The sequence below is a fragment of the Thalassophryne amazonica genome, chromosome 16 (assembly GCF_902500255.1).
Source record: "Thalassophryne amazonica chromosome 16, fThaAma1.1, whole genome shotgun sequence".
NCBI classification, from domain to species: domain Eukaryota; kingdom Metazoa; phylum Chordata; class Actinopteri; order Batrachoidiformes; family Batrachoididae; genus Thalassophryne; species Thalassophryne amazonica.
The window spans coordinates 48,779,175-48,804,492 of NC_047118.1; the positions used below are offsets into that span (position 1 = coordinate 48,779,175).

Consider the following 25,318-nt stretch of genomic DNA (forward strand, 5'->3'; position numbering starts at 1 on the left):
ATTCCTTCCTAAAGGAAGCCATCGTAGCCAGCAGCTTTTTCTGGAACTGCTCCTGCAACAGGCGGTTTTCATCTGCAATCTTGCTTGTCTCCAATCACTCACTTTCCATGTGTGTTACCAAACTCGCCTTCATGGTCGTGAGCTCCTTAATGAAATGGGCCTTTTCAGCTTCAAGTTCCTCCTTAACTGAGTCTACCATGGCAGACAGATCCCGCTGGAGCTGAACTCGTGCTGTTACCACCTTCTTCTTGAAGTCATACCTCATGGCAGTCATTTCTTCATTCAGTGGCTCAGTTGGACGTTCCAGGTCCTGCTGGGCGGTCTCGAACACATTAGAAATACTTGAGACCTGGATTTCCATTTCATCCATTTTTGTGCTCCTGTAAAACCAGAAAAGCAAAAAAATGTTAATGTTGGGTATTTTCTCCTCCAAACATTCTTAAAACCTTTGATAAGACAAACAGAGTCAAGAAACACCAGTGAGACAGAAAGTCAAATTAATCACGCGCGGAGTGCAGCCAGGCTGTACACCAAGGCTACACTAAAGTCTGGCCTGTGCTCCCGCTCTTTTTATTAGAGAAGCCCTCATTACATCATAAAACTTGTCCTAAGGGTGGGGGAAGGATGACGCAAGACAAGTTTCTTCCCATTACCTAAACACATACGTCAATAAGTGCAGCTGTAAGGAAAAACAGTTTCTTTCTTTTACTCTTGTCGTCGAAGGTCAGCACATCCCGTTCGTCTGTTGCAGTTATCAGCTGTTGTGCATCTGCCTGGAGTGTCCTGGTCTTCACACTAAGCATCACATCACAACAGTCAAAACAACCTTCAGTTCTTTTACTCCCAGTTCAGATTGACCCCAGCATGCTTAAAACAAGGTTGAATAACACGTACATTCTCGGGGTTAGGTGCAAACAGCACAACACCGTTCTCATAAGGAAGAAGACAAAGGTACAAATGTTTAACAGTGATAACCTATATATATATATATAAAATCCTTAACATTTCCCACCTGTTTATCGCCTGTTAAACATATAGTAGTAGTTATCACCTAGCTTAGCACTTCTTTCTTGAGATTTTCACTAAGAGGTTCATCATGGTACGTAAAGCATCTATTTCAGTGTTTTGAGCTGCTACTATTTTTTCAGTTACATTCATGAACAGACCCAATCGATAATTCAGTGTTTCAATCATTAATGAATTTTTTTTTTTTTTCCCCACTCCTATCCAGGGGAACAATTAATGTGCTATTTTATCTCCTACAGACCACAATTTTTGGTCCTTTGGTACATCCGAGCCCCACATGTGATCATGTGGTAACACATCTGGGTATATCAATCTCCTCCGTCTGGTGCTGCCATTCTTCTCTGTGGAGGTCCTTGGCACTACCACATATGTATGGTCAGTCACCTGGGTAGGTGCACACACACCACCCCAATTTGGTGGGAGACTCATGTACAGTCTGGAACCACAAAGCCAATAGATGTCGTCATACACCGGAGTACCATTTACAGGTGGTAGCAAAAACTTACTAACATAAGCACATGATTCATCCATTCCCCATGGACAGGAGCCTGTATAATTACATCCCCGTCCAATGTGATGAAGATAAGTACCATCCACATATTATGTTTTGGCTAGGCTTAAATTATTTGATAAAACATACGTTTGGGTACACAGACGTTTCTTAATTTTACCTACAGTTTTATTCCCTGTCCCGTAAAAGCAAATTGGGAATGGCCGTTGTGATGACAATTTAACGTGATGATATTTTTGCGTTTCCCTTCAGTCTAGTCAATGGAGCAGCACTTGGGCACGCTTGTACGTCCTCTGTTGAAATCCCTATCATATAAGTGGTTGCACTGAGGCAAGTGGTGTTAGAACTGCCCCTGAAATACAGTTTGATTATGCATCCGTATGATAAGACATTCTGTCACCCTAGCAGGGTACGGTTTAGCCGTCAGAGCTGGGTGTGTTGAGGATATAGGTATTTGCGAACAAACATAACAATTAGTAACGTAATTCCATAGCCAATAAATGAACATCTCTGTACCACAAATTAGTATGGTATATATGAGGGTGTCCATCTGTCTCATTCACATTATGAATAAACCTCTTCTGACGTTGCTTGCGTTGTTCTCTGGCTCGGTCCACAGTGAGCTGCAATTCTTGGGTCAACCACCAGGCCAGGAATCCGAGGAGCATGAAACACACTAAGATCACAACGCAACCGGCTGCCCTACCAACAGTCCGGCAGCGGCGGCGCTGAGCACGCCGCTCCGGGGTCTGCTGTAGTTCAGTCATGATTGCTAGGATACAGTGTTGTTAACCACCTCACCTAATAGTGCAAGGATCTCCCTGCTTCACTGGCATTGAGACAATCCATTGCTAATTAAATAGACTCCCTTTGTAGCCAGACTTCCCCTTACACTGTGGAGGCAGCCAACACACGCTGTATCTTACAGTGATGTATCCACGTTGATCTCTCCGCTATCTTTACTGCAGTTGGTGTTGTTAACAGCACTTGGTATAGACCTTCCCAACGAGGACTGGACCAGTTCTTCCTCTTAATCACTCTGATGAACACCCAGTCTCCTGGCTAGACTACTGGAAGGCCGTCCTGTGGAAGATCAAAATTATTCGGCAGTAAATGTGTTTAAGTTATCTCTTTCTGTGTTAATGTCTTTTTCATAAAATTTGCTAATGTTTGTTCCTCATCTGCTGTTTTAGTATCCATGTCAAAATTGGTAGACGATATGGTCGTCCATAAAGTATCTCAAATGGTGTTAACCCTGATGGTGTTGGTGTTATTCTCATATACAATTTTACTAGGTCCAAACATTCAATCCAGGTTCATTTTGTCTCTTCTATACATTTCCTTAATCTTATTTTTATTGTGCCCTTTGTCCTTTCCACTAATCCTGCACTGTGTGGATGATAAGCACAATGATTTTTGAGATTAATCTGTAGCGCTTCTCCTACGTATTGCACTATTGTATTAACAAAATGCGCTCCATTATCTGAATAGACTGTTTCTGGTATTCCAAATCGTGGAATGATGTCTTTGCACAATGCCTTAGCCACTGTAAGTGCATCTGCATGTTTTGTAGGGAACAATTCTACCCATTTTGAGAAGGCATCAATTATGACTAAACAAAATTCCTCTTTGGGGTCTCAAATTGCCTTGTGAATTGTGTTTTGCACATGTCATGCATGCTCTACAATGCTGTTTTGCATATGCATCGAACCCATAAAGACAAAAAATAGATTGCAATTGCGATATCATACCCCCTGATGAGACATGCGTCACGCCATGGCTCATAATAGCCGCCCATTTAAACATATTTTTTGGCAATATGGGTTTCTTTTGTGGGCATACGTACAAATCATTTGCATACGTAGCTCCTTTATTATCCACATCTGTTTTTCTCTTTCAGTTGCCTGCTGTTGCATGTCAGCAAGCAGTGTATGACCTAAATGCAAATCTGGAGTGGTGTCCTGTACAACAAAAATAGAAGAAGCCTCTGCTGCCTCTTTTGCTGCTCTGTCAGCAAAATCATTTCCTTTTGAAATACTGTCAGAGCCTTTGGTGTGAGCCGCACATTTGCATATAGCAATTTGGTTAGGCAATCTCACAGCCTTCAGTAGTGCAGTTAGGAGAGTGGCATGAGTCACTGGCTTTCCAGATGATGTCACCATTCCACGCTCTTCCCACAGTTTTGCAAACACATGCACTGTGCTGAAAGCGTACTGGCTGTCTGTATAAATTGTTACAGCCGTACCTTTAAACAGATAGCAAGCTGCAGTTAAAGCAACTAATTCAGCTGCTTGTGCTGAAAATGACGATGGCAATGAAGCAGAATCCAATACTTCTGAATTTGTGACAACAGCATATCCAGATTGTGTTTGTCCATAAGCGTTTTTAGTGGAAGAACCATCCACATACACAATTGTACTGTTTGGGATGGGTGTGTCCTGGAGGTCTGGGCGTGCTTTCGTACAGACTGTAGCTACATCAAGACAATTGTGCGGCTCACCATCCTCAGGTAAGGGTATCAATGTGGACGGATTCAATGTTGTACAGCGCTCTACCGTAAGGTGTGGTTGTGATAATAGCAAGGACATGCACGAAAGATGTCTTGTTGGGGACAAAAGGCTCATGTTTGTCTGCAACAGAAGTGCAGAAACTGCATGTGGAACTTTCAGTGTCAACTGATGGAATAGAACAACATTACTGCTACTTTGAACAGCCATAGAGGCTGCAACAACAGCTTGTACGCATGGTGGTAGAGCACTTGCCACTGCATCCAATTTAGATGAGTAGTAGGCAACTGGCCTCAATTTTGAGCCATACACTTGAACCAAAACACTAGTCATGAACTTATTCTTACAATCAACTGTTTGAATGAATGGTTTACTATAATCTGGTAGTGCCAAAACTGTGGATGACACTAATGTTTGTTTTACTTTTACAAAGGCTTCCTCAGCATCTTTGTTCCATTCCAACACAGTTGACATTGAAATATCATCCTTGTACATCAAATCAGAAAGTGGACTAGTCAACTCTGCATAGCAGGGAATCCATGCCCTGCAGTAATTAGTCAGTCCAAGAAATGACATCATCTGCTTTTTGGTTTGTGGTTTTGGAGCGTGCAAAATTGCTTCCTTCCTGTCAGACAGGATCGTGCGCCCTGTGGCTGATAATTGATGTCCTAAATATTTTACTTTATCCCTACACAACTGAACTTTGTTTTTACTCACTTTGTGGCCATTATCAAATAAGAAACATAATAATGCTACTGTGTCAGTTATGCAGTTTTCTCGTGTGTCAGAGGCAATCAAGATGTCATCAACATACACCAATAGTTGGCTATCTGCCGGTGGAACAAAATTGGCTAAACATGCTGACATGACTTGAGAATAAATAGTTGGGCTCTCTGCGTAACCCTGCGGTAATCTGGTGAATGTATATTGTTGTCCTTTAAAGGTAAAGCAAACCAGAATTGACTATCTGGGTGTACTGGCACAGAGAAAAATGCATTACTTATGTCGATTACTGAGAAACTATTAGAATTTGGTCTCAGCGAATTTAACAAGGTGTGTGGATCTGGAACGCATGGTGCTCTTTTAATCACAGCAGCATTTACTGCCTGCAGATCTTGAATCATTCTCCACCCCACTGAGGGCGGAGCCTTTTTTACAGGAAATATGGGTGTGTTACATGGTGAATCTGGACATGGCACTATTACTCCTGCTGTTAATAAATTCTCTACTACTGGCCTGATTCCTTCAATTGCATCAGGTTTCAATGGATACTGTCTTACACATGGTCTGTATTCTGTTTTTGGTCTTATAACTACAGGTTGTGCATTTTTTTATCAGTCCTACGTCTGAAGGACCTGTTGTCCACAATCCTGATGGTACCGAAGAGAGAAAATCATCTTCTTCAGGACTCAACTGAAACACTCAGGATTGTGAAGTGGACACATCAATGTGTGTTCCAGCTGTCAGCACCAATGAGACATTAACTGGCACTTTGTACAATTTAGTTGATGGACTGAACTCCGTTCGTGGTCCAACTCTGCTCCAATCAGTGGCTGACAAAGCTGTTATGACTGTCAGTCCCAAATCTTGCCATTCTGTCAAATATGGTTTACAAAGTGACACATGTAATGGCATACCTGTGAATCTCAATTTTAAAACATCTTCAGTGGCACCTGTCACTGTTATGACAGCTGTTGAGTTGCCATCATGAATCAAATCTGTCATTGTCAGCTTCACAGGTGAAATGTTTTTCGATTTGTTTTCATACACTGGTGTTCCTGGCAATATGCCACTGTGGACTCTAAATACACTCTCAAATCTGCATCTAAACTCTGTCCATGGTTCTCCTTCTTTCTGAGTTGTCCTGGTAATTTCAGTATAATTTATCTTTGGTCCTAACACACCTTTTGCTCGTGTAATCATAGCTTCCACTCTTGTTTTCAAGACTAGATCATCATGTGTCAGTGGTACGCCTTGTTGGTCTGCAGGATTCCAGTCTCCGCGTATCTGACTCCATTTAGGGCCACATGCTTTCATCCACACCTGTTGGACTTCAGGTCCATTAAGGTGGTAAGAATTTCTAATGTTTTCTATATCCTGCATAAATCCCTTGATATCGACATGTGGCGATGGTATCATGTCGACTGCTGCTTTGATATCATCAGCATTCCATGTTCGATATACGAGCATGGTTGATCGATGTCCTGCTGTCCTGCACGAGGATTTGGTACTTCTATCATAGGATAGGCACCTCCCTGGTCACTGTGTTCCACCATGGGAGGGGCTGTGGGCACTTTCGCTTGACTGCGTGTTTGTGGTTTTTCTGTTTTTTCTGGTTTTTCACTTTTTACCTTAGGTTTTACTGCTAAATCATACTGTGGTGGCGGTACATCGTCATCCTCTGGTAGAGGAGATAAAGGTGTTGTTGTCACCGACGATCCAGCCGGCGGTGGTTGTTGAGGCTGTTCTGGTTCTCTGTGCTGAATTATCACATCTTCTTCTGCCTTACCTACAACTTTCTTTTTCCTTGCTTTCTCTAATCGTCGCTTCTCTGCTCCCTTCCGTCTGTTCTCTGCTTCCTCCTCCCAAAATGCCACTAAATCTGCCCCTACTTTCTGCATCTTTTTCTCATCACCTTTATGTTCCTGTTCTAACTCCTTCTTTAGCTTCTGTATACTGATCAGGTTCAGTCGTCCGTCAAAGTCATGTTTATTTATCCAGGTCTCCAATTTCTTTGTTGCTTTTGGATTTTTGCTTCCATAAATTTCCAGTCGTCAGTTGATAAATTTTCCTTATTTTTAGACGTCTTACCCCCCATTTTTATTATCCCTTGTTATAATTTGGACTTCAGACGGGGGCACACCTGGGGTGTTCTAAATCTGAAGTTTTCACACTTTCTTTGGACGTGACAATTAATTTGCCGTCGTGTGGTTGATTCCTTTCACCTCCCCGTAGGAAGCGGAATCACTTGCCTTCGCTTCCACACACACGGTTGTCACTAACGTTGTCCAAAGTATTACACTTTCACACAGTTATTCTATTTACACTTACACAAAACACTATTTACACATAGAAACACTTTTAATAATCGTACGCGTATTCTTATGCCAGGGGAGCTCGCCCTCCCGTGAAATTTAACTAATGTCCTGCATTAGGGGACTCCGCCGTCCCTGCCAGATTTAACTGCTTTTTTACAGTGCACGTATTTCTACCCGGGATTTCCTTTACGTATTAAAACAGAGGAGTCCGTACCCTCCTTCCGGAATTTAACTACGGGCGTCCCTCGCAACCGTAGAGGAGTCTGCCCTCCTCGCGGATTTTAACTGCTTTACATTAACAGACGATTCCACGCCATCGCTTATGGAGTTTAACTGTTTTATGTGATCTGATCACCACTCACTCAGTACTGTTACAAAGAAATTCTACTCACTGACTCGACCTCCTGTCTGTCTTCATCGGGAAAATCTCGTCAACCAGATGATGCCAACGGTGGTCGACAATTGCAGACACGATCAATCGATCGGACCTTGGCCAAGGATTTACGTCTGGACTTGGCGACCCCCGCCGGACACCTCCGGTGTTGTTGAGATCCCGGACTGAGCCCCCAGTCAATGTTGGGTATTTTCTCCTCCAAACATTCTTAAAACCTTTGATAAGACAAACAGAGTCAAGAAACACCAGTGAGACAGAAAGTCAAATTAATCACGCGTGGAGTGCAGCCAGGCTGTACACCAAGGCTACACTAAAGTCTGGCCTGTGCTCCCGCTCTTTTTATTAGAGAAGCCCTCATTTCATCATAAAACTTGTCCTAAGGGTGGGGGAAGGATGACGCAAGACAAGTTTCTTCCCGTAACCTAAACACATACGTCAATAAGTGCAGCTGTAAGGAAAAACAGTTTCTTTCTTTTACTCTTATCGTCGAAGGTCAGCACATCCCGTTCGTCTGTTGCAGTTATCAGCTGTTGTGCATCTGCCTGGAGTGTCCTGGTCTTCACACTAAGCATCACATCACAACAGTCAAAACAACCTTCAGTTCTTTTACTCCCAGTTCAGATTGACCCCAGCATGCTAAAACAAGGTTGAATAACACGTACATTCTCGGGGTTAGGTGCAAACAGCACAACACCGTTCTCATAAGGAAGAAGACAAAGGTACAAATGTTTAACAGTGATAACATATATATATATATATATATAAAATCCTTAACAGTTAATACACATAGAAATATTGAAATCAGAAAGTTGTCAGAGTTCCTGCACATGACAGCAGGAGGAGATACAGACATTAACAAATATCAAGTAATCACTGAGGTCTCTGCCAAACAGCTAAAACATTAAGTTTTTATGTCCAGAGAAACAGCAGAGGTTTTATTTCTCCAAAATGTTGCAAGCTCAACATCAAGCCAACATTAAAAACTAGCATCATAAACGTGCTGTATTCAAATAGAGATACTTGATCACCTTATGGCTTCCACCACTGTCTTACTTGTATACCACTTGGAGCTGAAGTTCAGCAGACAGATCTGGCTCAGATTCAGAAGGTCTGGATATTCCTGCTGCCTTCACAAAAACACAAAGACAGACAGCAGATGAAGTGAACCACAATTAAGGAGGTTAAGGCAACATATTATAATTCCAAATAGAGGCGGCCCAGGTATCCTGCTCATAATAGTACCATTAACTGCTTCACATATTTACCTCCGCCAAGGAGGTTATGTTTTCAGTCGCGTTTGTTTGTCTGTCTGTCTGTTTGTCAGCAGGATAACTCAAAAAGTTTTGAACGGATTTTGATGAAATTTTGTGGAGTGGTTGGAAATGACAAGAGGAACAAGTGATTAAATTTTAGTGGTGATCCGGATCACGATCCGGATCCATGAATTTTTTAAAGGATTCTTCACCATTGCGGGATAGGGGGAATTTTGACATTATAGTTTCTAACTCCACAAAAACAAGGCAGAAAGGCTTGAAAAAAATTAGGGTGTAACATAGTCAAATGTTCTATCAAACAACAAAGTTTGGTGATGATCGGATCCGGATTCCGGATCTGGTGATCCAGAATATGCAAAAATATAGGGAAAATAGAAAATGTGTCAGTGTGAGGTGACAAATGAAGCTAGAGATGCACAACTAACACCAAATTGTAGCTGAATCTGTACTGATTCAGTAAGGTGTCATCAGATTTGATGTAGCTTCAAATGTTATGGAGCTAGATCCAGAAGAAAACCGCCATTACCAAAAAATCGTTTTATACAATAACTTTTGAACTAATAAAGACATAAAAGTGATTCCAAGTTCTAGTGGTATGTTTTCAAGGATGTCAAATATAAAGGAAAGAAAAGTGTATGTATCATAGTTTTGGTTGTAACACTGAATTGTTGAATAGATCACTGTGCCAAGGAGGGAATCTCTTTAGGGTCAGTGACCCTATGGCCTTGTTTAGAGAAGTGCTTCATAAATGTTAAAAAAAATTCATATATTTGCAGTTTAGTTGAATAATAAATTGAATTTTGTCTCATTTGTTTTTGTCTATAAGCACATGCAATATCAATATCAGTGCTCAGATGACAGTAGCTTCTGGGAAAGGTGCAAGTTGCAATAAACTGTGATGCCAAGCGCTAAGGATACATGCTATCCTCTCACAGCAGATTAAACTTTTTTTACTACTGAGCAGACATCATTGTTAGACTTTTTTAGGTTCAATGATTCCACGGCGTGTAGATGTTATGGCGTCGGTGACCCCATGGCCTTGGCGGAGGTTTGCACTCCTGAGTGCTTCTAGTTGTATATGCATTGTAGTTGAAGCACATGGTGCGCTCCAACTCCCAACAGTTCGTCCCAAATTACAATTAGAAAGAAAATCAAATTACAAATGCACATGTTCAAATTCAGAGCAGATGTCGCATGTGATGGTTTCTGATATTTTAAGTCATTAACAAATTTCAGCCAATTACATAACATTTATTACTGTTATAATTATTCTGACACAAGCACAAAGTGCGTTAATGCAGTGCATCATTCTGCCAAGTGCTGCCACAGTGCACGTGTATCCTGAGGGGTGCCCATAAATGTTTTACGTCACTGACGTGTTCGTACAGTCAACATACACAAAGCTCACACACGATGGCGTGAAGTGGCTGGCATTGGCCAATGTAGCAGAATGACAACAAGATCTGTGAACCCCCGGCGAAGGTGCGCTCCAGAGGTCCAAGTTTCCCGTCCCCAACACAGGTTGACGCAGACCAGCAGAGGGTGCCGTTGTACTGGCAGAGAGCGACCTTTGGTGATGGTCCACTGATTCACACAGGACATAGTTTAACTTCCATCGGTGGGTGTGCACATTTGTAACACACTCCTGATGTAGCCCATATAAACTCGATATAACCCTGCGATTGCATCACCTGCTACTGGTGCATCGTCGCAACACGTTCTACATATTTCTCAGCATTTCTTCATGCCCAAGATATCCAGAGGAGGTGGTGCGTCCCGTTATGCCTCAGATGTTGGCTAGCGGAGACCAGCAGAGGGTACCAGAGCAGCAACAGTGTACTAGCGGAAGTGACGTAGTGGTAGCGGAGCTCAACTCTTGCTGGCATTTTACTGTGAATACTGAAAAGTTTAAGCACGTTGAAAATTTTTCCGGGACCACAACGAACATCATTGTTGCCCAACTGACTTCAACCTAGCTGCTGTGGGGTCTGGCTGACCTTGGCACTGGTCAGTGGTTAGGGCTAACTCTTTATTGGCAAATGTCTGGCTTATCGCCAGTGTGGCGTCATGCCCAGGCCGCCATCTCCAACCATCAACACTTGCCAGCTGGTAGCTCAGTGGTTCACCTTTGATAGCTTTGGCTTGTATGCACATGGAAGAGCAGGGAGGTCCCAGAACAGTGCCGTTCCACCAAATACAAGTCACTGCAAATGGAGATCAAATATTGTTTGAGAACAGCTATGTACTACTATGTATAGATATTTTGCTTAAGCAGGTTTTCACAAGTAGGAATTTTCAGTTTTACTTTTTTCCCCTACATGGATGTAACTGCACTTTTACTTTTGGCGTGGTAGTACTTCAGCTGTACTTTTACTTCTGCACCTCGGGACACATTACATCAGTGTCTGTGGGGTATTTTTGACAACAAACTTTGCTATGTTTAAAGACACCTGGTGCAGGAGTCCTTACCTGCCTTCCATTTATTTAATATCAGAAGCATAAAATGAGCCATTTCAAGGCTAAAATTAGCTTATAACAGGGAAATGTTTTATGAGCACAGTGATAAAATGATTTAGGAACTGTTTAAAATGAAATCAAAACTGCATGCAACTGCAAAAGGTAAATAAAAAAGGTTTTGCACAATATGACCCCTTTATGTTTGCTTCCATCATTGTTTATGCATCATTTTGCCTGAAAGAAGGTTGAAGCTGCCAGAAACACAGAACGCAGCGTTAGCTGTGGATGTACAGAAGCGAGGAGTTGTGCAACGTGGGCTTTATTCCCTGCAACACGAGCTGAAATCTTTTATTATTCATAAAGTTTAGCCTACAGCTGCATGAGTTGACTTAATTTTCTGATGCTCTCTGTCTTAATTCCAGCTCACGCTTTTCATTTGTTATTCAGTATTATAACACAGCAGTCCGAGTCTTTGACCCGTGCAGGTATCAGCGAACATTTGGCCTGGCAAAAACAAGCACGTTTGAGTGAATCATGACTTTGCCGAATGGGATCACAGTCAGACACATCACAAATCCAACTTGACAACACGACCACCCCAGACTCTGACCTCAGTCACCCTGGGTGGACCCTAAAATCAGTCCGACCTGTACGTTCGTGGTTCCAGACATCAGCTCACAACAACATAACTGCCACCTAACAAACATTTCCACACACCATTAGCAACCAAAAGCTACCATATGTAGGATTTAGGGGTATTTCTAGACTTGTAAATGGACTGCATTTATATAGCACTTTTCCATCTGAAACAGAAGCTCAAAGCACTTTACAGTAATGCCTCACATGCACCCATTCACACACACACACCGATGCCAGGGTGCTGCTATGCACGGTGCTCACTACACACTATGGGAGGAACTTGGGGATTGAGGACCTTTGCCCAAGGGTAAGGGTCCTTAGAGCGATTTTTTTTTTAACCAAGGATCCTCTGGCTTCAAGCCCACTGCTTAACTACTCTACCATCGGTGTTAAACTGATTCCAGAAAGGGTCAAAAGGGTGCAGGTTTTCTTTGTAACTACCAACTCCACCAGGTGATTTCACTGATTAACATCACTTTGAGCTGATGGGATGAGTTCATCAGTGAAGTCACCTGGAGTTGGTGGTTACAAAGAAAACCTGCACCCTCTTGGCCCTTTCTGGAATCAGTTTGACACCTATGGTCTAGACCATCATAGCTGAAATGGAATACAGTGTTACTAATCATCTGTTTGTGAGTCCCATCAATTCATTGCAACAATGAATTGATGTGATTTCCTCATCGTAGAATGAGCCCTTCATGTCTGCATATCTCATGAAGGCTGCCATATTGCACCACCATGTTGATATGGTAACCCAAAAGGGACATATGCTCTGCATTTCACATTTTGCAAGTGATACTCCTCATCTTAGTCTCTCTCAGTAACCACTTGTTTGTCCTAGTAGTTCCTCCAAAGACATTCAGTAGTATTGCCGTAGGTTATGTTAGCGTCCAAGTCTCACAATCAGCAAGATAAGCAGCATCAGGACCCTTAAGACTTGGACCTTCCTTCGCCTGCAAACATATCGGCATCGCCAAACACGTCTATTCAGTGACCACATGACTCCATAAGTTCTTCCCAGGTGCCTCTCAATCTCAAAGGCTGAGGAGCGAGAGATATACATGTCACTGCCAAGATAAGTGAATGTCTCTAAAAGTTCAACTCCTTCACCACATACAGATATAATTCTAATGGCTGAGTCCAAGAAGATGTTAAAAGCTTGAATCTTAGTCTTGATCCAGGACAAATCTCAAAACCAGACACTCTGATTCCTCATTCAGCTTCTCACGTGCTGCAATCAGAGCATCCATTGACAGCACAAAAATCACAGCATTATCTGCGAAGTCCAGGTCAGTAAACCTTTCCGTGCCAACAAAAGCACCCAAGTCACTGGTTTCTACAACCCTACCCAACACCCAGTCCATGCAAGCAAAGAACAGTGTCGGAGCCAGAACATGCCCCTGAGGAACGCCAGTTTTCAGCTCTCACAGTATCTGTGTATAGGCTGGCCATGATGTCCAATAGCTTCTTGGGGATCTGTAGCTTCTTCCGGACCATTTCTCTGTGCGTGATCCAGCACACAGGTGCCTGAGCGTTGTGGACTCCAGTGGCTGGAGAAGGCGAAGGGGACATCCACGTTTGAATGGATATTTTACAGCTGTGAAGATGGACCAGCTGTCTGCCTGAGTGGTTGCGATCCAGGACCTGGGGTGGTTCTGTGGTGTTGTGGATGCAGAAGAGTGCAGCATGAGTGCATGCTCTCAGATTTGATTTTACTTTCACATTTTGCAGTGCAAGCAGAAAACTTTAAAAAACAAACAAACAAAAGAAACATAATCAGTGATTGGTTCCCTGGACACCACTAACAAGCTTGATAACCCTCACTTTTGTTGATCATACATATTAATTATCACAAAAGATGAGCAAATCAGTTCATGCTTAAGTGCACAATATGTATACGATTAAATAACAGACAAAACTATTCTGCTACCAACGAATCAACAAAAGCATTCAACCATGATTAGATCACTGGTTATAACAGCTTCATACTCTACTCAGAATTAATTGAGAAACTGGTTCAAGTTTTTAATGCCACATCACACCAGTGTTACATAAATGTGCCATGTTTTATAAAAAGATGCCAAGCCACCTGATGAGCATAAATGCAGGTGAGCAACAACATATAGGGACTGTATGATGAGCTTAAGCATCATGTAAAAAATGCTGATCAAATAGACCAGTTTTGTGCATGTACAGTACGACATTTCAATTCATTTGAATCTACAGCATTGAGACACTGATTCAATTACTGATGAAATAAATATCTGAGTGATACTGTATGTGCAATGATCTGCTAAACGTAGCTGTAAAATCATTTATCAATAATAAAGATATTGGTGAAAGAGCTATAGATGGCTCCCCATCATTTCATTGGAGCTTTTAAAGAAAGCTAGTAGGAGCTTAATGCTGTCAGCACATGGAAGCTTTTGGTTTGGTTGGTTTTGTTTTTGCCATTATTTTATATTTAATGCAGAAAAGGGAAAATTTAACATTGCAATTTAGGTTTTCATTTTCTTTTCCAAATAAATATGTGCTTGAGGTTTTACAGAACACAGTTCAATAGAATTCATTTATTGACACCAAGAACTACATACCAACCTGATGTGCAGTAAGTAAATAAATACACATTGTGCACAATATTCAGGGGTCACTGGTCATATGGTCTTAATTTTGCTGTCAGATTATTTGCAAGATGCATGCGCTGTGGTTTTAACTGCAGCTTCATATGCAAAACTGAAGAATCTAAGGCATTGCCATGGAAACAGTAAAAAACTCATCTCATGAACTGCTGAGGCAACAGTGGAAATATATATAAAAAAAATGAATCAGAGACCCAAAGTTTCTATTTGATCCACTTGAGCATAATTCTTGATAATGCCTGGAAACACCTGTTTTGACCTTTGACCTCAGTGGAATCAGCCTTTGTTACAGCTCCATTCTATATTCAGTTCAATTCAATAATTGGAAAATAATAAACAATTTATAGATATATGTGTAAAAAAAAAAAAAAGTAAAAATATAACGGTCATTACATCATTTTTCAAGTTATTCACTAGAAACAACCTGCAATAGAAATATATAAATTATGTTGTCAAATACCATTTATAGTATCATAAAGAAAGCATTCCTTATATGGTTTTCACCATTAATTAAAGCAAATATTCTGTCAAAGCATTCATATATATATATATATATATATATATATATATATATATATATATATATATATATATATATATATATATATATATACGAGGTCTGTCCATAAAGTATCGTACCTTTTTATTTTTTCAAAAACTATATGGATTTCATTCATATGTTTTTACGTCAGACATGCTTGAACCCTCGTGTGCATGCGTGAGTTTTTCCACGCCTGTCGGTGACGTCATTCGCCTGTGAGCACGCCTTGTGGAAGGAGTGGTCCCGCCCCCTCATCGGATTTTCATTGTCTGGAAACGGCGGAATGAAAAGGACTTTTTTTCCATCAGAATTTTTTCAGAAGCTGTTAGAGACTGGCACCTGGTAACCATTCGAAAAATTTATCTGGCTTTCAGTGAAAATTTTACGGGCTTCACAGAGAATAAGGACTTTAACTACAGGTTTAAGGACCTCTTTAAAGGACGGTCGCTGCGCCGCGCTGCGAGCTGCGACACAAACCACTGGATCATTTCTAAGCTGATGGCTCTGTGGATACGAGACTGTCGTGTGCTCTTTCTCTGGTTATCACAAGACCTGGACATCAGCCATTTTCCGGCAGATTTCACTTTTAACAAGAGATTTTGTCATGGAAAGCCGCGCGGAGGCTTCGCGTGTCACGACCGATTCGCTGATGAAGCGAGACAAAGGAACACCTCCGTTTCGGAGTGTTAGAGGACAAGTTGGGACATGTCTATCTCAGCTTTCAGTGCTTACCAGTCGAGTGAGTATAAAAGAACTTGTGGAGAGCTGGACATGTCCCAACTTGTCCTCTAACACGCCGAAACGGATGTGTTCCTTTGTCTCGCTTCATCAGCGAATCGGTTGTGACGCGCGAAGCTTCCGCGCGGCTTTCCATGACAAAATCTCTTGTTAAAAGTGAAATCTGCTGGAAAATGGCTGATGTCCAGGTCTTGTGATAACCAGAGAAAGAGCACAGGATGGTCTCGTATCCACAGAGCCATCAGCTTAGAAATGATCCAGTGGTTTGTGCCGCATCGTCGCAGCTCGCAGCGCGGCGCACCGACCATCTTTTAAAGGGGTCCTTACACCTGTAGTTAAAGTCCTTATTCTCTGTGAAGCCCGTAAAATTTTCACTGAAAGCCAGATAAATTTTTCAAATGGTTTCCAGGTGCCAGTCTCTAACAGCTTCTGAAAAAATTCTGATGGAAAAAAAGTCCTTTTCATTCCGCCATTTCCAGACAATGAAAATCCGACGAGGGGGCGGGACCACTCCTTCCACAAGGCGTGCTCACAGGCGAATGACGTCACCGACAGGCGTGGAAAAACTCACGCATGCGCACGAGGGTTCATGCATGTCTGACGTAAAAACATATGAATGAAATCCATATAGTTTTTGAAAAAAATAAAAAGGTACGATACTTTATGGACAGACCTTGTGTATATATATATATATATATATATATATATATATATATAACAATTCAGATACTTTGGGACTTCAAACAGTTCTACAAAATTTCCAATAAGATGTTTGGTGACATCAAACGTCCTGAAACATACAACAAAATAATAACTTGAACAAAACTTAACTAAAAACAGGTATTAATTTGTATATTTTCAAATATACACAGCTATATGGTGCAGCAGATAAGAGAATATTTAGAGCAGAATCCTGCAAATGGTGATAAAAGCATCAAATTTGGCAGAAATAGTTCAATTTTCAGTTAGCGCTCAGGTGTAGAGGTCAATTGAAGAATAACACAGGAGTCAAAATTAAAAGATGCTCCAATCATATTGAAACCTATGCCACATTATTTGCCTGATCATAAAGAGTCCAAAAAGGTATGGTTTGGATGGTCTGTAACTGAATTCTATGGAGTTATGGGATAAAAACAGCAAGAATGATGACAAAAGTCAGTGTCGGTTTGTACAGGGGTCAAAAGTTAAAGTTGCTCCAATTTTAGTAAAAAGTGATGCAAATTACTAGTTGAGTTAACATGGTTTTAAAAAGGAATAGTTTGGACCATGTATCATCCTTACTAATCGCGTTACGGGGTAACATATGTCACATGTCATAGAATCCAATAGATGTAGACCTTGTTTGACCTTTACTTTGGAGACCAAGCACTCAGCACTATCAAAACTATTCCATTTATTAATACTATTAGCTCAACCAATAATTTGCATCACTTTTTACCAAAATTGGAGCAACTTTAACTTTTGACCCCTGAGGCTACGATGAAAAAACCCCAATGCGGAGGGGTTTTTGAAAATTTGTAGGGGGTGCTATTTCGCGATTTCGCTGCGCCCTTGTGTGCGAACCCCAAAATATCGAATTTCGGATCCGGCCGGACGACTTTGGAAAGTTTGGTGAGTTTTTGAGCATGGGAAAGGGCCAAAATTTCGATTTCAAAAGTGGCAATAATAATAATAATAATAATAATAAACAGCGCAATTACAATAGGGTCCTCGTAGGACGTTGCCTACTCGGGCCCTAAATATGATTTTGTTAAAACTATTATTTGATGTGATTTGACATCATTTGAAGTATATTTGGGTGTAAATAGAGGGGAAAAAGGGTACAAACAACAACCAAAACAAGACAACTTAGGACAAAAAAATCTCAATTTTCTTAGAATCACATTTTCTGATTCATTGTTAACTTTACACATCATAATTTGCAAGTTCAAGCATCAAAGTCATGAGCTATAAATTGTGTTGTTAATGTAAGTTCCAAGAGGTACCTTTTTTCTCTTGTAATAAATGTATATCCAAAACTGCATAATTCTGAAATTAGATTACAAATAAACGCATTCAAAGGACATTCTATATAAATCCAAACTGAAAATACTGCATTTTAAGTGTTTTGTTTTGTTAGCTACTTAAAGCAATCAACAGCCTTCTGCACGGCACCCACAGGCACCCATGCAACACTGACCACTCTTTAAGCACTTACAGGCTGCAGTCTTGCATTTTGCCTCACATCCCTTTTTCCCCTCTTTTTACACCTAAATATACTTCAAATGATGTCAAATCACATCAAATCATAGTTTTACCAAACTCATATTAATACGTTTTTCCACAACTTGGGTGGTAATCAGTTTAATTTTTTATGGAATGCCCCTTTAAGGTAACAAAAATTTGTCAATATGGTACTAATAAAAAAAAATGTCAGTGGGTGTATTGAACTTATTTTGAATGGTTCTGATACTTGGGGTATCAAGTGTATGTTGTGTAATGGAAACAATGAATCATAAAAAATGATTTTAATAAATTAGCCATAGTGTAATCTAAAATGTCGCTGTCTTCTTTGCTTTTGTATTCTGATTTTTTTATATATTCACAAAAACATACGTATGCATTTTTATATTTAATTAATATTCTTGATGTAAAAGAGGCCAATTATGATCAATTTTGATGTCATAACCATTTTGAAGTTGGATAAAGTTAATCAATAGACCTATCTTATCTGACATAATTGTATTTTCATAGCTACGACTGGCATAATGGTCTATGTAAGTTGTCTTATTGGTTTTCTTGTGCAAGAAAACATATAAATAGACACCAAAATTGTCATAATCGGACCATCATAACAGATTTTATGAATTTGACCCTTCACGAAAAGTGCGTTGACCTTTCCACATTTTCGGTCATTGTGACATAATGCAAGGTCAAGAATAGGTCAAACTATATATATTTGAATTCTACTCGACAAGACAAGTAATTTGATATGCATATCAAAAGGATTGGACCATTTTTGAATTTTGGGTTTTTGGCCCAAAAATGGCCAAAAAATGATTTTTATTTTTGGCCTCGCCCCTGATGTGAAACCTTACTACATAAGGACTTGATCTAACATAGATGCCTGTTTGTAACAAAAAATGCCCCAAAAAAATTTTTTTTGAAGCACTTTTCTGCCTTCTGCTGGCTGTCTGTCAAGGTCAGACAGACAGAAGGACGGACAACCTGGATGCTATATGCCCCCCTTGCAGCACATAAAAAGCAGGAATGAGTCATTACAGGGGTGTAAACAGGTTATGTCTGTTGTGCAAGTCCAGAAATCTTGTCAGTTTAAATATTCATTTAAATGGCCAGAACAAAGCAGCAAATTACTCCTGTTGTGTAAAGTTGTGCTAAATGCACAATGTGCAGTTTGCGTCTTCCAGTAGGTGGTTTGCCAAATTTCCATGGCAACATTACACCAGACATTGTCTGCTACTACAACTGACAGCTATTTCTTTCTAACAGGCAGTATGGCTGTTTTCTGCCATCTACATAGAAATGCAGCATTATACATTTGACATACAGCAACAGTTATAATACTGCACTTAATGTTGTTCATGTACAAACTAATAGAAAGATTTCTCCAGAGCAGGATGGAGACCTCATTTGGCCCTACCTTTTCAGCTGTGGCTGCTGGAACAAAAGGTAACACACAAGTTTTTTTGTTTTGTTTGTTTGTTTGTTCATTCATGACAAAGTGCTGATTCTCACTGTTTTTGTTTTTCTCTGGTCATTTTTAGATATTTAGAGTTATGATATTTTGTAGTAGTAGCTTGTTTCAGATTGGCATTTTGGTTTGGTTTCAGCAGAGGGGTCGAGCAGTTACAAGCAACACCGAAGAACTCCATCCACCTCCAGCACTCTGACCTACTCCCCACGTGATGATGACGACGTAATGGTACACAATTCAGCGTGCACTCTATTTGCCCCATATTAAATGTTTCATTTTAGGTTTTTTGGTAAGGATGATGATTTTTGATGCGGCTGGTTTTGAAAGATAGATTTTAAAATATACTGCAAAACTCTCAATGAAATTTAAGAATCAGGTTTTTAAAAGCTTATGTTTATTGAGCTGCTTTTTTTGTTTGTCATGTTTAAATCTGTAAAAGATGACATGACTGGAAAATATTTTATTAGAAGTACTTGAGATCCCTCACACCTTGCTGTATGAATAAGTTGTGACCTTTTCCCTCATTTCAGCCTCCCATTGGTACTCCTCGGAGGTCAGATTCCGCTGTTTCAGTCCGGTCTCTCCATTCAGAGTCCAATATATCGCTGCGCTCCACCTTCTCTCTACACGAAGAAGAGGAGGACACGGTATGGTGTCCAGAAAGCATACAAATACACAAATGTATACTGTATGTCTTCATAAACATATATATTGTAATAAACACATGGATTAGTTATAAATGAAGAAACATGTTTGTGTGTAGGAGCCACAGGTGTTTGCTGAACAGCCTTCAGTAAAACTGTGCTGTCAGCTGTGCTGCAATGTCTTCAAGGACCCCGTCATCACCACGTGTGGGGTACGATTTCCTCCAGCCTTTCCATCTTTTCAACCTTACACTTATAACTAAGAAATGTTAGTCACAGTTTTGTTTCATCTTCAGCTTAAATAATGGGCATTGTGCTATAGATGTTGTTTTGCTGTTTGTTTTCTTAGATTGCCCATATTGAAAGGGTATTTTGGTCCAAGTTTTTATAAAATAAATAAAATAAGCTATAGTGATTTTCACTTAAGTCATGTGCATACGTTTTGTCTAAAGACTTATTTATTTGTGTGTTGCTGCTATCCCAGTCCAAGAAGATGAATAAAACTGCATTTGTGGAAACGTCACTTAAAAAAAAACAAAAAAAAAAACAAGCCAGCAACTATGTATTGACAAGTTAGTAATCAAAATAAATCCAGACTTCACTTTGAAAACTTTCTGAAACTTGCTTCCTTTCAAAAGTAGTAGTATGTATCGCTACATATTCTTATTATTTCAATTTTTTAAATTTATTTTCATTTATATAGCGCCAAATCACAACAGAGTTGCCTCAAGGCGCTTCACACAAGTAAGGTCTAACCTTACTAACCCCCAGAGCAACAATGGTAATGGAAAAACTCCCTCTGAGGAAGAAACTTCAAGCAGACCAGACTCAAAGGGGTGACCTTCTGCTTGGGCCATGCAACTGACATAAATTACAGAACAATTCACAAAACGAATATACAGGAAATACTGTTGGTGCACAGGACAGGAGGGTCGCCAGCACAAATACAACTCCCATCTCTGGATGGAGCTGCACCTTAAACAGAGAGAAAAAACAGAATCAGGCATCAGAAAGACAAGAAATACTGTATAATGTGCCAGCATAAATCAACAAGAAGAACAGAGGAAATACTAAGGTGATCGCCGGCCACTAGCCCTAAGCGTCACTAAAAGACCCAGAATTTAGGTAAAGTTGAGGCCGTGGCACGCTCCGTTTCCTAATAAAATGAATTAAAAGAATAAAAAGCGTAAAACAAAACTATACCAGTATGCTAGCCATACGAAAGGGAAAATAAGTGCGTCTTAAGTCTGGACTTGAAAGTCTCCACAGAATCTGACTGTTTAATTGACGCAGGGAGATCATTCCACAGAACAGGGGCATGATAAGAGAAAGCTCTATGACCTGCAGACTTCTTATTCACCCTAGGGACACAAAGTAGTCCTGCACCCTGAGAACGCAAAGCCCGGGCCAGTACGTAAGGTTTAATTAGGTCAGCTAGGTAGGGAGGTGCCAGTCTGTGAACAATTTTATAGACTAGTAGCAGAACCTTAAAATCTTATCTCACTGGGGCAGGAAGCCAGTGAAGGGATGCCAAAATGGGTGTAATGTGGTCGAGCTTTCTGCTTTGTGTCAAAAGTCTGGCTGCAGCATTTTGAACCAATTGGAGAGCCATAATGCGGTAAACCATAAAATAGAACATTGCAGTAGTCCAATCTAGAAGAGATACACACATGGATGAGGGTCTCAGCATCAGCCATAGACAGGATGGGACGAATTTTCGCTATATTTCGCAGGTGGAAAAAAGCAGTCCTCGTAATATTTCTAATGTGGAGGTCAAAGGACAATGTAGGATCAAAAATTACCACAAGGTTCCTCACTTTGTCAGTGTGATGTATGACGCACGAGCCGAGGCTGAGCGTTAACTGGTCAAATTGATGCCAATGTCTCACTGGACCAAGAACCATCATTTCAGTCTAATCAGAGTTTAAAAGTTGGAAGTTTCTAGACATGCAACTTCTCACTGATGCAAGGCAATCTTCTAAGGATTTTATGTGAACAAGATAACCAGCAGTTATCGGCATGTATAACTGAGTATCATCTGCATAGCAGTGAAAGGTAATCCCAAAACGCCGCAATATGTGCCCAAGGGGTGCTACATAAAGGGAGAAAAGCAGGGGGCCTAAGATGGACCCCTGTGGAACCCCAAATTTCATGTCACTAAGGTTAGGTCACTAGGTGTTACTGTACAAAACACAGTGAGAATGACTGGTCAAGTATGACGTCAGCCATGCAAGGGCATTCCCAGTAATCCCAAAATGATTTTCCAGCCTGTCAAGTAGTATATGATGATTCAAGGTATCAAATGCAGCACTGAAATCTAGCAGCATCAGAACCGTAGTGATGTCCGAATCCATTGTAAGCAGAAGATCATTCACCACTTTAGTGAGAGCCGTCTCTGTGGAATAATATTTTCTAAAAGCAGACTGCGGTGGCTCAAAGAGATTATTCTCAGTAAGATAGTCTATGAGCTGCCATGACACCACTTTTTCCAGAATTTTAGAGCATAATGATAGATTTGATATCGGCCGATAGTTTTTCAATACACTAGAGTCAAGATTAGGTTTCTTAAGTAATGTTTTAATCACTGCACATTTGCAACATTTAGGAACAGATCCATAAGTTAAAGAAAGATTAATAATTTCCAGCACAGTCGGCCCAAGAGTGGGCCACAGGTCCTTAAACATTTTTGTTGGTATAGGATGAAATAAACAGGTTGTTGTTTTTGTTGACGTTACGAGCTTCGTCAGCATGCCTAGTGAGATACTATCAAATTCTGTAAATCTAGGTAACACCTCAGTAATGGTGCCCACCTCAATAGCAGGGTGTAGTGGCTGGGTTAAGGCATGCTGGGATATGTTTAACCTAATGTCTTCTATTTTCTTCTCAAAGCAATCCAGGAAATCTTGTGTTGTAAAAGGAGTGCGAACTACAGGTGGTTGTCCATGAATTAAGTGTTGCCACCGTGTGGAACAAGAACTTTGAGTTATGCTTGTTTTTGTTGATCAAATCAGAGTAATAGGTCCGCTTTGTAGCCAATAATGCATGCTTATAGTCTAAGATGGCATCATGCCACGCATGGTGGAGCAGTGGTGGGCACAGATAACCTAGAAGTTAGCTTCGATAACAGATAATCAGATAACTGAAAAGTTATCTTCGATAAAGATAAACGGATAAAGGGATTATCGGAAGATACAGATAACCGATAACTTGTAGTGTAGTGCCCAAGGTGGGAAGGCGAGCCCAGGGCGGGTCTCGCTTCTGGTGACAAGCCCGAGCTGCTCTGTTGACAGCAGCAGGTGAGGAGTTTGACTGGGACGGTCCACTTGTCAAACGGTAACATAGGTGTCAAACTCGGGGAGGACAGAAACCTCCCCTAAGACGCCGCTAAATTTAGAAAAATGTTCACAGATTGTCGTAAGTCAAGCGTTATAGAAAAATAAACACTAGTTACTAACCTCAGGAAGTAACGAGCTCCAACCTTACTTTCATCCATATGAGCCGTCCTCGGAGCTGGAAAAAATAATATTAATCTGAACGAGCAGTGACTTCTACAAAGTGCAAAAATGAAAGGAGACACCAGAAAAATAATCAATAAATTCAGGTGTAGTGACAGCATTTACTGCACACATCATCACTGGTCTCCTGCTGGTTATACTACAGCACTCAGTTTGGAAAAATGGCTTTTTCAAAATTTAAGAGAATTTTTCTGTTTAGAAATTTACTGCACACGTCAGTGGTCCCTTGCTGGTTATACTACAGCACTCAGTTTGGAAAAATGTGCAAAAATTGAATTTTAGTGATTTTTTTTTAATCATTAAAATAAGTAATAAAATGAGCAATATAAGTCATAAATTCATTTAAAGTATAACCAGCAGACCATTGATGTGTTCAGTGAATTTAGTGACACCACACCTGAATTTACTGATTATTTTTCTGGTGTCTCCTTTCATTTGCAGTTTGTTTTTCTATGACGTTTGTCTTATGAGCCATGAACATATCTCTAACTTCTCCATCTTTGTAACATCTCCAAAGGAGGTTTCTGTCCTCCCCGAGTTTGACACCTATGTTACCGTTTGACAAGTGGACCGTCCCAGTCAAACTCCTCACCTGCTGCTGTCAACAGAGTGGGTTGGGCTTGTCACCAGAAGCGAGACCCGTCCTGGGCTCACCTCCCCGCCTCACTGACTGCAGTGAACTCACCCCCCCCCCCCCCCCCAAAAAAACAAACAAAATACAAAAAAGAAATATTTTTTGCATGATAGTGTTTGTAATCAAGATTTCTTGCAGTAATTGATGCATAAACTGAAATTCATGAACTGCTTAAACTGAAAAAATATATATTATGAATGATATTCACGTTTTGCAAGACCTGCGTTCACATTTAGGGAGATATTCCAGTAATCACACATCTATTACACATTTTGCTGCTTCTCCATCTCCTCGAGGTGATGCTTGTTGCCCTTCATGAAAACCAACCTCTCAAAATTGGCATCTGAGAGGGTGGCTCTCTTGGCCCTCAAAATGTCCTTGCCTATCGAAAATAGGCACTCAACTGCAGCACTGGATGGGATGGCTGTGTTATATTTAATGAAGAGGTCCACCAGCACCTTCTCACCCAAGAAGGCAGCATCTGTCAAGACATCCTTTGAGCTGGTCTCCAGCCAGATCTTAACCAGGTTCTGTGCCTTTAACTTCAGTGACCTGTGGCTCGTGCACTCCTGGGGCTGAGTGATGCTGCTGAAGAAGTCATCTGCCCCTTCCTCTTCATTGCTGGTGCTGCTGCTGCCCTCCACCATGGTCTCCCTCATGGATGTCTCCACGGCGGTCTCCATGGCCTTCTTGACCCTGCTGACCTGGCTATGGTTGTGTTTCTCCAGCCAGAACAGACGAAACATGGGGTGGAAGGGAGCTGCCAGCTGGCACTCCTGATCTTCTAGGAGAGGCCCAAACCTTTTTGTGATGCCTGCCAGTATTGCATCTACCAAAGGACTGCAGTATAGGAGGCCTGTGGACTTGGCCTCCTTCAGCTTCATTATGGTAGCTGCAACAGTTGGCAGAAGGCTCCCAAGATAGGCTTGATCCTCTCCCTGAATTTTGTCCAAGGCCCTGGCAACATTGGACATTACCTGGGTATACTCTTTCAGGAAGCTGACCTCATAATCAGTGAAGCTCTGTAGCTTCAGCTGCGCCATCACCCAGTGGACAGCTCCCCTTTT

The 25,318-nt window shown here is 40.9% G+C and overlaps 1 protein-coding gene and 1 long non-coding RNA gene across 5 annotated transcripts in view; both read left to right on the forward strand.

The window, feature by feature from the left end:
* Positions 1 to 20,711, forward strand: part of LOC117528519 (E3 ubiquitin-protein ligase TRAF7-like) — a 35,780-nt gene extending 15,069 nt beyond the window's left edge. Inside the window, exons 3-6 of one of the 4 annotated variants that reach the window (XM_034191158.1) lie at positions 19,381 to 19,433; positions 19,598 to 19,686; positions 19,989 to 20,105; positions 20,222 to 20,711. In XM_034191158.1, the coding sequence (XP_034047049.1) occupies positions 19,382 to 19,433; positions 19,598 to 19,686; positions 19,989 to 20,105; positions 20,222 to 20,365 (402 nt within the window). In that variant the 5' untranslated portion in view covers position 19,381 and the 3' untranslated portion in view covers positions 20,366 to 20,711. Of the gene's footprint in view, positions 1 to 19,375; positions 19,434 to 19,594; positions 19,687 to 19,988; positions 20,106 to 20,221 lie in introns of all 4 variants that reach the window. The other 3 variants (XM_034191156.1, XM_034191155.1, XM_034191154.1) reach the window with 3 other exon arrangements.
* Positions 372 to 24,999, forward strand: LOC117528520. The gene is made up of 3 exons (XR_004565796.1): positions 372 to 406; positions 8,254 to 8,473; positions 24,989 to 24,999. It is a non-coding gene; the product is annotated as an uncharacterized LOC117528520 (long non-coding RNA).
* The last annotated feature ends 319 nt before the right edge of the window (positions 25,000 to 25,318 follow it).